Raw genomic sequence first — 15,412 nt, forward strand, 5'->3', positions numbered from 1 at the left:
TTGAAATCAAAGTGTCTTCCTCTTACTTTTTGCAACATTTTAAAAAGTCACAAACTATTATCAAGATATTAGCTCTAAGAAAGAATAACGTGTTATAGTAATTTCCCAAAATAAAGATTATATATAAGTCGTGCTCTGTGAAAATGGGGTTTAATGCATTTGCGTAAAATGTCGTCCCAGATTAGCATGTGCAGTCCGCACAGGCAAATCAGGGACGACACTTTCCGTTTTTTTGATATTTTTTGTTTCAAGAAAGTCCCTTTTTAGCAAAAATCAAGTTTTGCGGAAAGTGTCGTCCCTGATAAGCTTGTGCGGACTACACAGGCTAATCTGGGACGACACTTTACGCACATTTATTAAACCCCTTTTTAAAGAGCACCGCCCAAATAAACAACACTACAATCAAACATTTATCACATCGTGTACCGCTGCCATAAAATCCGGTGTACGAGAAAAATAGGATATTGCTATCGACTCGTTGTTTGTAGGTTTCATATTGGTCGTGTACTGAGAAAATTGTGAGTCCGCACAGGCTCATCAGGGACGACACTTTCCGCCTAAATTCAAAATTTTTGCTAAGAAGAGACTTCATTTAAACGAAAAATGTCATAAAAGCGGAAAGTGTCGTCCCTGATTACCCTGTGCGGACTGCACAGGCTAATCTGGGACGACACTTTACGCACAAGCATTATGCCCAGTTTTCTCAGAACGCGGCTCATATAATTATGTGGACGATACATTTTTGATGAACTTTGCGTGGACGTTTTCTTGTTCTGCTAGGTTTGTCCACATTTGAATGTTTCCAGATATGCGGCTTGAGCTTGTCAAAAACAGACACACCACGTTAGTCATAACTCATTAATCTTGTTGATTTTAGGGACGATCGTTTTTAATGGGAAAAAAACACAATAGGCATTAACGCAAATCGTGTTTTTATAGTATATTTCTTGTATGGGATTACCTGACTAAAAGCACGGCAGTCGGTATTGTAGGCCAGCGAAATTCATTTTGACGATTTCTTTTATATATTGATTTATTGATAAATATCTTTGATGATAACAATAACAGACTGCGTATAATAAGAACCCATTTATAGAACATACATCCTTATAATTTATGAAGCAGTTACAGAGGACTAGAAAAACAAACACGTGTCTTCAATATGTGGATATAGCAGCTATAGATTAGTATGGGCAAAATATTTAATTATTTAGACTTCTAAAAAAAATCATATGGGCACTTTGGTTGGGTCGGTCGGGTTATCTTAATCAAGCAATGTTAAGTCTTATCTGGGACGACACTTCCGCCTAAATTGGATTTTTACCATTCGAAGAAACTTACCATACCAGCGGAAAGTGCCGTCCAAGATTACTGGTAGCCTGCACTGACTGCATATTGTAATTCCAGAAAAACACTTTAAAGGGGCCGTCACCCACGAATGACGAAAACAGAAACAATCTAAAATACCGTATTTATTTACAATTATTAGTTTATATTGATTAAAATATCACGACTTGTATATTACATTACTTGAAAAAAGTTAATATTTTCAGTATATCGAACATAAAATTTCGCGATGTGAAATAGAAAGTACATCGCGAAAATAGGTGACATAATGATATACACACTATAAATAACGCACTTAGATTGATCATTTACCTACCTACCTACCTACCTACCTGCCTGCCTGCCTGCCTGCCTGCCTGCCTGCCTGTCTGCCTGCCTGCCTGCCCGCCTGCCTGCCTGCCTGCCTGCCTGCCTGCCTGCCTACCTGACTACCTGACTACCTACCTACCTACCTACCTACCTACCTACCTACTTACCTACCTACCTACCTACCTACCTACCTACCTACCTACCTACTCTGCTCTCTGTCTCTCTGTCTCTCTGTCTCTGTCTCACTGTCTCTCTCTCTCTGTCTCAGAGAGGGGAGAAAGGGAGAGAGAGAGAGGGAGAGAAGAGGAGAGAGGGAGAGAGAGAGAGGAGAGAGAGAGAGAGAGAAGTAGAGGAGAGAGAGAGAGAGAGAGAGAGAGAGAGAGAGAGGAGAGAGAGAGAGGAGAGAGAGAGAGAGGAGAGAGAGAGAGGAGAGGAGGGAGAGAGAGGAAGAAAGAGAGAGAAAAGAGAGAGACAAGAGAGAGGAGAGGAGAGAGAGAGAGAGAGAGAGAGAGAGAGCAGAGAGAGAGAGAGAGCGGAGAGAGAGAGAGAGCTAGAGAGAAGAGCGAGAGAGAGAGAGAGAGAGAGAGAGGAGAGAGGAAGAGAAGAGAAGAGAACGAGAAGAGAGAGAGAGGAGAGAGAGAGAGAGAGAGAGAGAGAGAGAGGAGAGAGAGAGACGGAGAGAGCAGAGAGAGAGAGACGAGAGAGAGAGAGAGAGAGAGAGAGTCAGCGCTCTCTCGTCGCGTCGCGCTCTCTCTCTATCTATATATATATGATATATATATATATATATATATATATATATATATATATATGTACTATATATACAATTCACTACGCATGCACAAGTTGCAGTCCTGGTGTAACCACGTGACGATGATGATCAATCTACTTGCGTTATTTATAGTTAACTGGTAACCTGTACCCAGTAAAATTAATTACCGAATATACTGAAAATATCAAAACTTAACAACTTTTCCAAAAGAGTGGTAAGAAGGTTTCACAGACAAACTGGGGATGGGGATATTGACGATGTCACAGACAATCTGGGGATGGGGATATTGACGATGTCACAGACAACCTGGGGATGGGGATATTGACGATGTCACAGACAGATCCTACAGACCCTCCGCAACAGTTGTTTATGATATCCGGGTTGAACCCTTTGTATGCTGGGATATTTGTCGTCTGCTCAATTTGTGTCTGCTGAATTTCTAAAATCATCATTTTCTTCACTTTTTTTCAAAGACCACTATCAGAATAGCAAACAGTTTGGATCAATATCAGACGCCACAAAACGTGATCCAAACTGTTTGCAAAGGCCTTTAAAATTCGGTTCCAGCGCTATAAGGGTTAAGAGACTTCGAAGAGAAGTTTTCGCTTGACTGGCTGCACTGAATTGAATTGCGGTCAAGGGGTCTGTTCTACCGGTCCCGGCTAAGGCCTGGTGTGTGGTAACCAAGGTTAACATATTGAAATCGAACATATTTATAACTTTTTTCCAACGTTAAAGATGATAATTGTATTTCTTTTCTCAACCGCGGAAATTATCATTGTTCCTTTACATATTGTACAACATGAATTATCAGAACCTTTTTTCAGTTGAAATGTTATATTTCATTAGTCTATTGGCATTCTGTCTATTTGCAAAATGCCAATAGACTATTGTACCGAAAATCAGGAACACGCATCGCAGTCTGGCGCGTGTTTTTCATGGTATAAAAAATTGCAGACGATATAGATAAAGTTATTTATAGGTAATATGTTTTGCTAAAAGTCATGAAAGTTTGCGTGGCGCGTGGTATTTCATCCGTTTAAGGATTCTGATGACCCTGGTTCGATTCCTATAAAACTAAAAAAACATTCAAGATTTGTAAGCAACCATATTTAATTACATTTGAAAAAAAAGCCAAAATCTGTGAACAGTTCCCTTTAAAAGGTGGATGGAAACGATATTTTGATTAAAGTATTGTAGTTGAACGGCTTGTTTTAAAGACACAATCATTGCAATAAATATTGCAATACATATTCTCCGGTTACAGCGTATCAAGCGGTTAGGAAACGAGTAACACAATTTCTGAATGCATGCATACAATGCAATAATAAACGATTTACCTTAAAGAGGTCCGTGTAGGTCTGTGAATATACCGTATTTTTCATTTTCGTTATGCATTCGACACAACAAAAAACAAGAATCAACGTGTATTAGTCCAGATTCCGACTTTCTTATAACCGGAACAAAAACAAAAACCAAAACAAATTCGAATTCTTTGTATCGTTTTTCGGTGTACTTATTACAAAACAAAACACGAATCGTATTTCCCTATTCATATTTCGTTTCAATTTTAATGAACAAAAATCAATATATGAAAATTGAAACACAGTGTGCCTGTTTCCATTTATTAGTCTTGAATTGACAAAATAGTATACGTAAAACGAGGGGCGCTCCGCTGTTTTGGGAAAATAAGTTGTGATTGATCTTTTTGCGCTGTTATCTCCCTTAGATCTTTTTTTTTTTTTAAACAAACACGTAGACATTTCTAGAACATAAATAGTCGAGTCTTGGGACAGCTATTGTAGGCCACGCTAATGGGAAAATGGATAGATATAGTAACATTAAATTATAATACAAATGTACATGTCTGCTTTTGTTAAAAATCATTGGATTTGAGTACATGTATAACATGCATTTTGATTATCATGGCACAATAAAATATCTTGTTTAAGCATAGCTTTTCCCTTAAAGAAATTAAAACAATTGAACTATTAACTAAATTGTATTAATATCTTATTAACAAAAGAAAAAAGCCCCACATTATTGCTAAACATATAAATCATTTAGTATGTTAAACAATTCCCCTGAAAGCATAGATTGCCTCATGAAGCCCAGTCACGGCACGTCGTGCGCCGTCCTGGTGGACTCTCGTATCACGCATGTTTTGCATCCAACCAGTGATTTGCTACAAGTTGCAAATATAGGGTGCGATACTAGTCCTGAATTTCACACTAAATAGTGTTATAAAGTTTAGAGCATAGGGTTTAATGCCATAAGCAATGGGTTCACGAACTGTGTTCTTGTAAAAGTGTTTCAGAATGATTATCTTTGGTGCTTCCTTTATAGGATAACGATAATTTGCTTGCAACAATTATACAATTATTTAAAACTCTTTACAAGACCCTAACATTATAATAATAATAAAAACAATTAACGCTTATTAAAGTCCATTATTTAAAATACCATATAAATTACAACTATGACACTGTTACAAATAAATAATTTTATGAATAACTTTTTGTTTTTGTACGTTCTTTTCCCCGTTCAATCCATGTCAAGCTTGTTATTTTAAAGCGTGTTTAACCACACAAACTGAAAGCCGATGATTCCCTACACACCCACAACAACATTCACTACGCGTTAGGCCAACTAAACTTAAATATTTGATTTACTGAACATATGTTATAGGAACACAAACAGTTATTTAATTTGTTTAAAACTTCTATTTAAGATAAAACATTGGTGGCTCTATTTTTATTTCGCGAGAGCTTACAAACTTGTCAGAAATAAAGTCAAACGAGTATTTTCGAGCTTCATGAACATCAGACATATGACATTACTAGATACCCAATGAGCCTTCTCACCCTCAAGATTCTCCATCTTTTTGTTTTAATGTCTTCTTTGGTGCCACCTCGGACGTATCTTTGGCTCGTTTATATATGCATCTTTCAATAAGAGGTGGCACCATTGATGGACGATCGTTCGCCGACCATTACAACTGTAACGTATTTTAGTCAATTTCGTCTTTAAAATGTTTTCTATCGTAATAAACCGTAATTAAATCCACAATAATGTATGTGAATGTAATACTTATTTTTTTGTGCGATGCATGTTCGATACAATATATACAATAGAGTGTATTTGTTTAATCTTTGAAACGGTTGCTCTGTACGATTTTGTGTCAAACATTCACCCGTTTGTTTTAAAATAATCATGCAAACTGTAAAGGCATATTGCATTAAGTCTAAGTTTCATGTAAATTAATCTAGATAACGTCATGGCGTTTCGCTGTAACACTGTGCGGTTTTTCGCCGCGACACTCGCCGCGGATCGCAGTGGGCGAACGCATGCGGTTTTATTTCATGTGTAGATTTTTTGTCGCGGAATACTGAAACAACGACCAAAATTTACCCAGAACCGCGGTGGTTTCACAATCGCTGCGTCACCGCGGACATTGCATAACGGTCACAGCTGTAATGCAGTTCTAGAAGTGAAAGCATTTTTTAGTTCTTATTATACAAACAAATACTTACACACACACTTAATTTTTTAATTCTATTTACATACATTTATTTATACTCTCACACAAACCAATCGTTATATACAATGAATAGCAAGCATATTGTTAACCCATTTATGCCTAGCGTCTAGAAAAAAGGCCTTGGCAAACAACGTAGACCCAGATGAGACGCCGCATGATGCGCTGTTTGCTTAAAGGAATTATCTGTAAGAAATATTCTCAATATATAAATAAATATACCAGACATCCCTAATTTTGGAAATAAATTGATCCAATGTAGAAGGATGGGAGAGTCCACTAGGCATAAATGGGTTAATATACACATTTCATAACAACGTAAAATATAATTTTCATGAAATACACACCTATGCACCAATGCCGGTAAACAACACTAAAGCCTGATAGACATTTACAAATTATTTTCAATTACAAGTCCCTTTGCAACATATCACCCTGTAGATATAATACATAACAAAAGAAACTCAAGACACCAGACACAACTAGGCACAACCAGGCACAACAAGATAAAACCAGAAACAACCAGACAAAATCAGACACAATACAGAACTTTGTCCCTTTCTAAAATTGACAGCTCGCAATACCGCAGGTTTATCAAATGATCAAACGTATTTTGAAGTTTCAACTCTGTAGCTACAACATGAATTATACCATCTATGGTAATATTAAATAACAATTGTAGTACTCAAGTTGTTATATTTAAACGAAATAAAGAAAACGACGATTTGATTGAAATCGTGTTGATTATAATACGGACGGAAAATTGAAATTATTTTCAAAAGATGAAAGATTTAAAAAGAACTTGTAACAAATTTCATTCTCCAAAACACGTCTGAAAAATACAAAACAAAAGAAGTAATTAGGATTTTTTTTTAACGTGGCGAGCACTCTTTAAATGTCAAAACGTCAATGACGCCTGTTCATTTTCCGCAGTTCCTAATGTTGACGGTGGTAGTTATGTTTCTGGTGGGAATGTGATGCTGCAGATGATGCAGATGATGACACAAAAAATTCAGATTTTAATTTTACAATCACGTTGTCTAAAATCATGTTAAACATACTGTAAAAACTGCATTTTCGAACACAGGTGATAAATGGCTTTCAGAGTAAAATGAACTGACCATTGGCCGCTAATGCCAGGTGACCGTATACTAAGGTGTAATATATAGAATGATTTTCGTCTGGAGAAGGAATTTTGCTGACCGTTGTAGGCAGGTGACCGCTAGCCAGGTTGGACTCTATATCGTTCTAGTATCGGTTTATTTGCGTTGCGAATAGATACGCTTCAGACAGAAAAAAGTATATAATTCCAACCTTCCAATCCATTGACTTTGTACCGGACGACCCGTTGCTGCTCTTCAAGACTAGCATCTGACGATTGTCCGGGCACTTTTTGGCGGTGCGCGACTTGCGGATGATGAATCCATTGACTCTGTACCGGACGTCCCGTTGCTGCTCTTGAAGACTAGCATCTGACGATTGCCCGGGCTCTTCTGGGCGTTGCGCGACTTGCGGATGATGAGAAACACGACGAGGTTCAAGAGGCCGCCGATGTTGGCAAAGAAGACGATCAGGAAATAGAGGACCATGTGAATGTTCGGAGTGACGAGCCCCCAGACAGCGTGCACCGCGACACCTGACCGCTGCGCGAAAAAAGCGACCACGAACATGGACATGTTTCTTGCCGCCCTGTGGGACCTCTTCATGATAGCAATGTTAGAATTCTCATTGCCTAGGACTTGCTTCGTCTCGCGGGTCTCGTCACGGATATGTTTCCATGACAAAATATATAGGGTGCTGTTGACGGCGGTGATAATGATAATCGCGATTGTATTGAAGAGGAAGTTGCTCATTCTGCCTTTCACCTGGTCGAATGCGCAGCTGAAATCAAACAAAGCTGATATTAGTAATGATTGTAAACATATACTTGTAATTATAAATATGAATAACAATTAAATTCAATCAAACTTTGAAGATGACATGTGCACTCAAATAGAAATGAGGGTTACATTACCATAACATATTGTGTATATTTCATTTGTTTTTGTTTTTAATGCACGTGTATATTTGAAGAAACTAACAATTCTTAATACAATTTATAAACGCAAGCATGGACCGGATGTAGATGTACAACACTATTGATGGAGCAAATGAACAAATGAAATACACTCACAATAATTCTATTGGTCCAAACTGATCGCCGGCCGCTGCCGCTACAGCCCCAACAAACGGTACTCCGAAGCAATAGAGAAGGAGCTTCCAGTCTCTCTTGCCGAAGTTGATATTCTTGTCGAAGTAGATGATGAAAAACACGCTGATGGCGATGACGTTCACCAGCAGGTTCTGGGCACCGATAAATACCGTGACCATGAAGCCATATAAGGCGCACAGCTCCTTAGGGCGCACATGTCCGAACACCACGAGGCCGTGCATGTGCTCAATAGTGTGCCAAAAATTGAAGATACCGTCGCAGATCGCCATGTAGACGACGTAGCGCTCGCTACGGGACCACTTGCTGAAGAAAGTGAGGTTATTGTTGTTCCGGAAAGAGAAAACGATTGTGATGATGGCGGAGATGAGGCTGGTGATCAGGCAACCAATGGCAAGGCTGTGAAGGTAGACAAACGTTCCGTCCTCCATGCCGAACACCGGAAAGTCATATCCGCTGCCGGGAACAAACTGCTCGTCGGTCGTAGCCTCAGTATTATTGTCCCCGCTGATAGGTTCGCATTGGTCGCGAGTGGCTGAAACGTTGTCAGTTATCGGGTAACGTGAAATATAAGGGTCGGCAGTCGAATACACGTTGACGTCTCCATTTGAGAAAAGTAGGCTTGCTGACGTGAATAGTTTGTCGGAAACGTTAGCTGACATTGTGACCTCAGCGAATAGACCTAGATAATAAAATCAAACTTCAAATTAGAACTGCAAAAATTGAATATGCATGGTATATTAGTTACAAATATGTTTAGTATTTATTAAATACATATAACTTTTAGGAGTGTATGCCTTATTAAAGAACCGTTCTTTTGTATTGTTTTTTATCATGTTTATTTTGAATAAGCCAGTACAAATAACATATGAGTCTTCTTTTCATATCACCGAATAATAAACATTCGTAAATTATAACATGGGAGACCATATATGATTAATTTTTCTACCAGTGGTAAGCGTCACTTAAAATAAACAAATTTAAACAACAACACACACAAACTCAACTGAAATCAGTCGACTGCATTGTTTCACAACCCAAAGGAGAAGAATTCATCACGTGTGATGGTTTTGTGATTGATTAAAATTTTAATTTATAATTCGAAAATTATCGTTTTAATATTGATTGTTTATATATTATAATAAATCATCTAAATAATGGAAATAATTCAAATAATTGATGGGTTAGCTATAACAATATATAACAATTGAAAAAAAATTATTATGGTTATCAAAATTTTGACTGTTATCATTATTTTGATTATTATTATTATTACAATTTAAATAAGTCTAACCTTGTGGCGGAATGCAGTTATCATTGTCGCTTCAAGAGTATGGCAAGGTTTGAGAAAACCATCAGACGACAGCGCAATTTATATGCCAGAATATGTTATGACCACGGATGGCTACCGTCACCATCAAGCCATATAAGGCGCACAGCTCTTTAGGGCGCACGTGTCCGAACACGAGGCCGTGGCGTGCTCAATAGTGTGGCTACCGAGTCCATTTTCTGTTGTTGACACACTTATTATCAAACTAGCATGTCAAGGAAAAGTGATTGACAGAAGTTACGTCAATTCCGGAGAATGTTCGTAACATATTCGATGCGAGTTTTATATCAGGAATCTAAGTATTATTGAACAAAATGGTTACTAAATTATGTATTATTGATACTGATCAATAAAATTTAATCATTCCTACAAACAACAACGACAAACTTTGGCATAAAATACATATGATTGTACAATATAAGTGGCATTTAATAGCAACACTGAAATTTTATTTAAAAACACATGTGCAAATAGCCGAATAAGATTAACTCCCACTAAACAAGTGATGCCACTGGTTCATATTTATAAAGTTGGTCCTATGCTTATTTTCGAAATACACATATTTAGACTGTCATATTATTTCAGATGTTTGTAGTTTTAATAAGCATTAGCTGAACGTTTTTAAACATACTCAATTTATTATAATAACACCTTTTCAAAAAGTGCTGGCGTACTTCTATTTGACAATTTAATACATATAATGATAAAACAAAATTCATTCTCAATATCGAGCTGCCTATCAGAGGACTAGCAGAATCACATCGTTCCGTTTCTATCATTAACCCTTGCGATGATAATCGAAGGCGAAACAATGCGCGGTGGTCTCAAAGGGGCATTTTCACGTTTTGGTGAATTGAAAAAATTAGACAAATCAAAGCGCTGAAGGCACTGAAGATGTTCGCTATTGCATAATTTAACACGCAATTCATTTTTCAAAATCAACCGCAAGTTTGAAATGAACACACGCCATTCAACTTTATATAGTGTGTGTCATAGCGCACGGGTCGAGTTTTGTGTGCACTTTTTATCATCCTTATTATTTCATAGAAATAACTTAGACAAAATAAAAACAGCATGCTTTTTGGACGTTCTGAAAGCATAGGAAGTATGATGAAAATGGTAATGAGAACTTAATATAAAGAAAATTTGCAGTCACCATCATATTAAAGGAATATTTTTTCTAATATCAAATAACTATCTCACCAAGAATATAAATTCATAATGAAAGTTCCGTGTACAAAACTTTTGATTTTTGACACCATATACAAATTCAAAATATACAATAATCTTCGTATCTTGTATATGGAGGAATAAAAGTATATAAACATTGCTGTTTATGCTTTATTTGTTACCCGAGCAGTTCACACGGTGTCAACAACGCTGACATAAACATAGGTTTAGAGCACTAATGCGCTTTCAGGCGTAGCTGTTTTACTCAGTCTTCATCTTAGTGACTTTAACATAACGCCAACAGACACGCATGAATATTTTCGTATATTAAATAAGCTGATTCGAGATACAACCTCTGAATATTTGCTACATCACTGTGTATGTGCTCAATTCAAAGGATGTAGCACTGTTCAGTGTAAGGAATTCCGGACTACTCTCTGTATGCTCAAACGACACAAATTGTGACCCTGTAACAATTACGCGTTACAATCCATCTCGCAGAATTTCACTTTCGCTTCCAAGATGAGAAAACAATCATTAGCGAAATAGTATGGTGTCAAAATAAGAGAAAATCGTTTAATAGCCTCATATCATGAATGAACTGAGCAAAAATACTACGTCATGAAGACGCTGCAGAAAGTGGACTATTTTATTCATTCATAAACGATCTCCTCCGCGACAGGTACAATACGATCATTGTTTATTGATTCTTTTCTATAAAAGCACCGTTCGAAACTATTGCATTTAACACGATATTAATATCATGTTTCCATTTGTGAATGAATATTATTGGAAAACTCAAACCTCTTGCATAAATTATACAACTCTTTCTCGCGTGGATACGCGTAGTAAGCGGGTATTGGGCTCCTAGTAGCTAAGGCGTATCGACCTGAATTTTAGACTAACCACCTAAGCGACCATCTAAAAATACATCCGCGACATAAGTCACCACAATCTCGTTGATTTCATTGACTTCAATAAGTTAACGTCGTTCTCCAACGTGAACACCGAATTTTCCGTTTAAACCATGCAAACGCACAAACAACTCACTATTAACACGCTTGATTAGAGATTAAAACAACTGTAAAAGCGGTTTGTTAATCGTTTTTACAGTAGTTTTTAATCTTTTAGCCTACGCCTACATGTATATCCTGTATTAAAAAAACAAGCAGCAAATCAACGTATACCCTGTGCTGTAATGAAATTCCAACATCAATTTAAATCTCGACAATTTCTGGGGTTTTTATATTTATTTTGTTTTTTCTGATTTAATGTTTTTTAACGTATGAAGTAAAAAATATTTTTCTTTGATACCTTAAACTGGAGTACGAGCTAGGTATCACAATCTCCGTATATGCTTGAAGACAATTTGGTGATAATGTACTTGTATACAGTGTCAGCGTAACGTTTGTATTGATGTCGGGCTTAAGCTCAATGTCTCTATCAAACAAACATATAAAGCCAAAATCTGTGTATGATTGCATAGTTGTAGGAAATCATGTGAAACATCATATTAATGAAATAATGTTTTGCGTTTCTTTTTAATTAATCTGTTCATAGTAATTTACGAACATATTTAGTATTGACGGTGTTCCTAGCTCAAAATAATAGGAAGGTTTAGGGGTCAATTTGTAACAATGATTTTTTTCATCCGCGCGTTCTTTCTATAGACCGGTTGGTGGAGTTTTCCGTACTAAGGATTTCACAGTGAATTTAAGCAAATATAAACCTATTTTAGAATGTCTGTCGCTCAAACTACCAGATAGAGTCTGCCAATGTTTAGTCATTACATTTAAAGTGACACAAATGGATTGCCTAAGCTCTTACTGTACATTGCGTATTGTATGCAATATAATGAACTTATAATACCCTGCTCTTTAAAATGCTTGAAGGATTTTAACCATTAATAGAAAATATTATTTGACCAGGCTAAAACGTGTAATGCGCACATTTTCCATACGTTTCAGATGAGGCGAAAACATTAAAATAACTATTAAATATTGTTTTACAAATGCACATATTGATTTAAAGGCGTCATTACCAAACATCAAATGCACGGAAATTTAATGTGATTACTGTCATCAAAAACAAATGAAATATTTTACATCCTAGTTTATTGAAGCATAAATTAATTCGTTTACTCTCAATGAATTTAATTTTCCGTTACCAGACCCAAGCTCATTAAAATAAAAGCCTACCATCCACTCAAAGATTTGTCGCTAATAGCCGGATGTTATTGAAGCGTCAGAACGGGGATGATTTGAAATTATAATATTGAAACAATAAACGTGGATTCTTCGAATAGAATTTATCAAAGAACTCAGTTTTCTCGAGTATAACATGATTACATGTATATTTCTCGAGTAAAGCTCATGTTCCACTTTAATTTTGTGAAATGTGCTAACATGATTACCACGCCTATTCGAGGAAGTCATGTACTTCATACTAATAATGCTAATATTAATAAATGCTACAAGCAATGTTTACGATAATTAGTAATTAATACACTTTTGATTTTAATTACGCACACTGATTAATATATGCGTAAATTACATTTAACTTCGTTTTTGTGTTTCAAAGTTTATTACAATCTAGTGACGGTTTACGTTAATGGCAATATACATTTGTATCCTATGCAAAATATTCGGATTGACAAATTGACAAGAGTTGTCATTGCAAAACAAACTAGAACTATCCGCCCCCCCCCCCCCCTTAGATATGCTTTTCAAATTATAAAATCAAAGGAGTGATAAAACATATCTGTTTGACTGCTGACCGCTATGGCAACATATACAATGTACGTTTGAACGTTCAACTGGTTTATATCCTGTGTTATTGTTGTTGTTGTTAATGTCACTTTAAAATATTAATAATAATTTTTCTTGTTTAGATTAATCGGGTTAAATTAAGAATACTTATATCGACAACCACCAATCTAGAACTAAATTCACTGTTATCAAATTTTCATCACGTTGTGTTATAATCTGAATGTAATGGCGTTCATATAATGTAATAAGTATTTTGTTTGGCTTCTATGAATAACTCACGAATATAGATTACGAAGCTGACGAAGGGGCTAAAATCGGTCATAACTTTGATTGAACAAAAAGCAAATAATTGCCTGTCAGCAGTAATAAGCATGTATTCCTTAAACAAGCACACACTATATTGTGGTAAATGTATGTTTTTCTTATAAGTTCAAAACATAGTTAGGCTAACGTTTAGTGTATTTTTTTTTTAATTTCTTTGTACAACTAGTATTGTACGTTCTTAAAAAACTCGGATTTTGTAAATTAATTAGTTAATATTTCTATTAAAAGCGCACGGTAACGACTTTATAATACGCGTATTTTAACCCATGCATTATTGTTCACGCGTATAAAATAGAACAAAAAATGAACTGGGTAAACTTTATATTGCAGCATGCTTTAAAGATTTAATTATGTGAAAACTCATAAAAAATCTATATTTCTTTAAAGCCACAACAAATTGATGATGTGTTCTATGGATTTTAGCCAACCAAAAATTGAGCGAGCGAAATGAAAATAAATTTATTCTTTTTCCATTTTTTTAAATCATAGGCGAGCGAAAAGCGAAGAATAAAATAAACTAATATTGTTTATATAAATTGATACTATGTTTTAACATAGCACATATATTGGTCTGATTTGAGTGCAAAAAAGACTAGTATACATTCTAGTATAATGACTAGTACTACAATATATTTATAACAATAGTAGTAGAACAATAAGAGGGAACAATATTTTAATCAAATCAATTTAAACAAGCAGATTTGTTGAATTGATATCCCCTGCCAATATACCTCTGGACACAAAATTTTCTGGACGGATGGACAACGCCAACGTGCATCATCCTCTTATCCATATATATACTCATACCAGGTTTCAATGAAATCCGTCAAAGCACTTCCAAGATATGGCTCCGATCACACAAAAAATCATTTTTTCAAGATACAAAGGGCCATAATTCCGTTATTATCTAATGGTGTACAATGCCAATGGGTGTGCATCATCCTCTTATATATATATACAAAAACGCTGTATTCATTTTTTGCAGCGTTTTTGTTTAAATACAACAAGGCTAATGGAGACTTTGTTATATATATATATATATATATATATATATATATATATATATATATATATATATATATATATATATATAATAAAGTCGCTTTTAGCCGTTTATATAAATAAAACGCTTTTATGAAATTTGCCGTAGCTTTCGACCTCTCAGTCTTCTTCAGCGGCGTTTATTTGTGAATAAGCATATCATCTTCAGATCATCTGAAAAACGTATTTCCTGAACCCCCGTTAGCAGCATTCAGAAGAGACTGCAACCTTCAAGACATATTGCTTCATAAAAAACACAACCGAATGTTTTTCCGAGTTCCCAACAGGAGCGCACCTTGTGGGGCACAGAGGTGCGCAATCTGTCCATACATGATGGAGGCTGAAAAGTTCAGCGACACCACCGGCAAAAGCTACAATGTGCGGAACGAGGTCACCTGCAAATCCACCAATGTAGTCTACGCTGTACACTGCGAACGGTGTAAGACCTTCGTATACGTAGGAGAAACGGGAGATACCCTGTACCAGCGACATCTTCTAAACCTGTTCCGGATACGGACTCGACACAACGACCCGGTAGCCGAGCACTTCTACACAAACGGCTACAGCGTCGCAGACTTCCGGGTCATGGGACTCGAAAAATTAA

At 36.2% G+C, this 15,412-nt stretch overlaps 1 protein-coding gene across 1 annotated transcript; it reads right to left on the reverse strand.

Annotated features, from left to right (window-relative positions):
• Positions 1-7,330: 7,330 nt before the first annotated feature.
• On the reverse strand, positions 7,331-8,837 carry LOC127857191 (uncharacterized). The gene is made up of 2 exons (XM_052393608.1): positions 8,140-8,837; positions 7,331-7,847 (listed from the first exon to the last, which is right to left on the reverse strand). The coding sequence occupies exons 1-2, from the start codon at positions 8,835-8,837 to the stop codon at positions 7,331-7,333; spliced, it is 1,215 nt and encodes a 404-aa protein (XP_052249568.1).
• Positions 8,838-15,412: the final 6,575 nt, after the last annotated feature.

This window comes from Dreissena polymorpha, chromosome 14 (assembly GCF_020536995.1).
Source record: "Dreissena polymorpha isolate Duluth1 chromosome 14, UMN_Dpol_1.0, whole genome shotgun sequence".
Lineage (NCBI taxonomy): Eukaryota > Metazoa > Mollusca > Bivalvia > Myida > Dreissenidae > Dreissena > Dreissena polymorpha.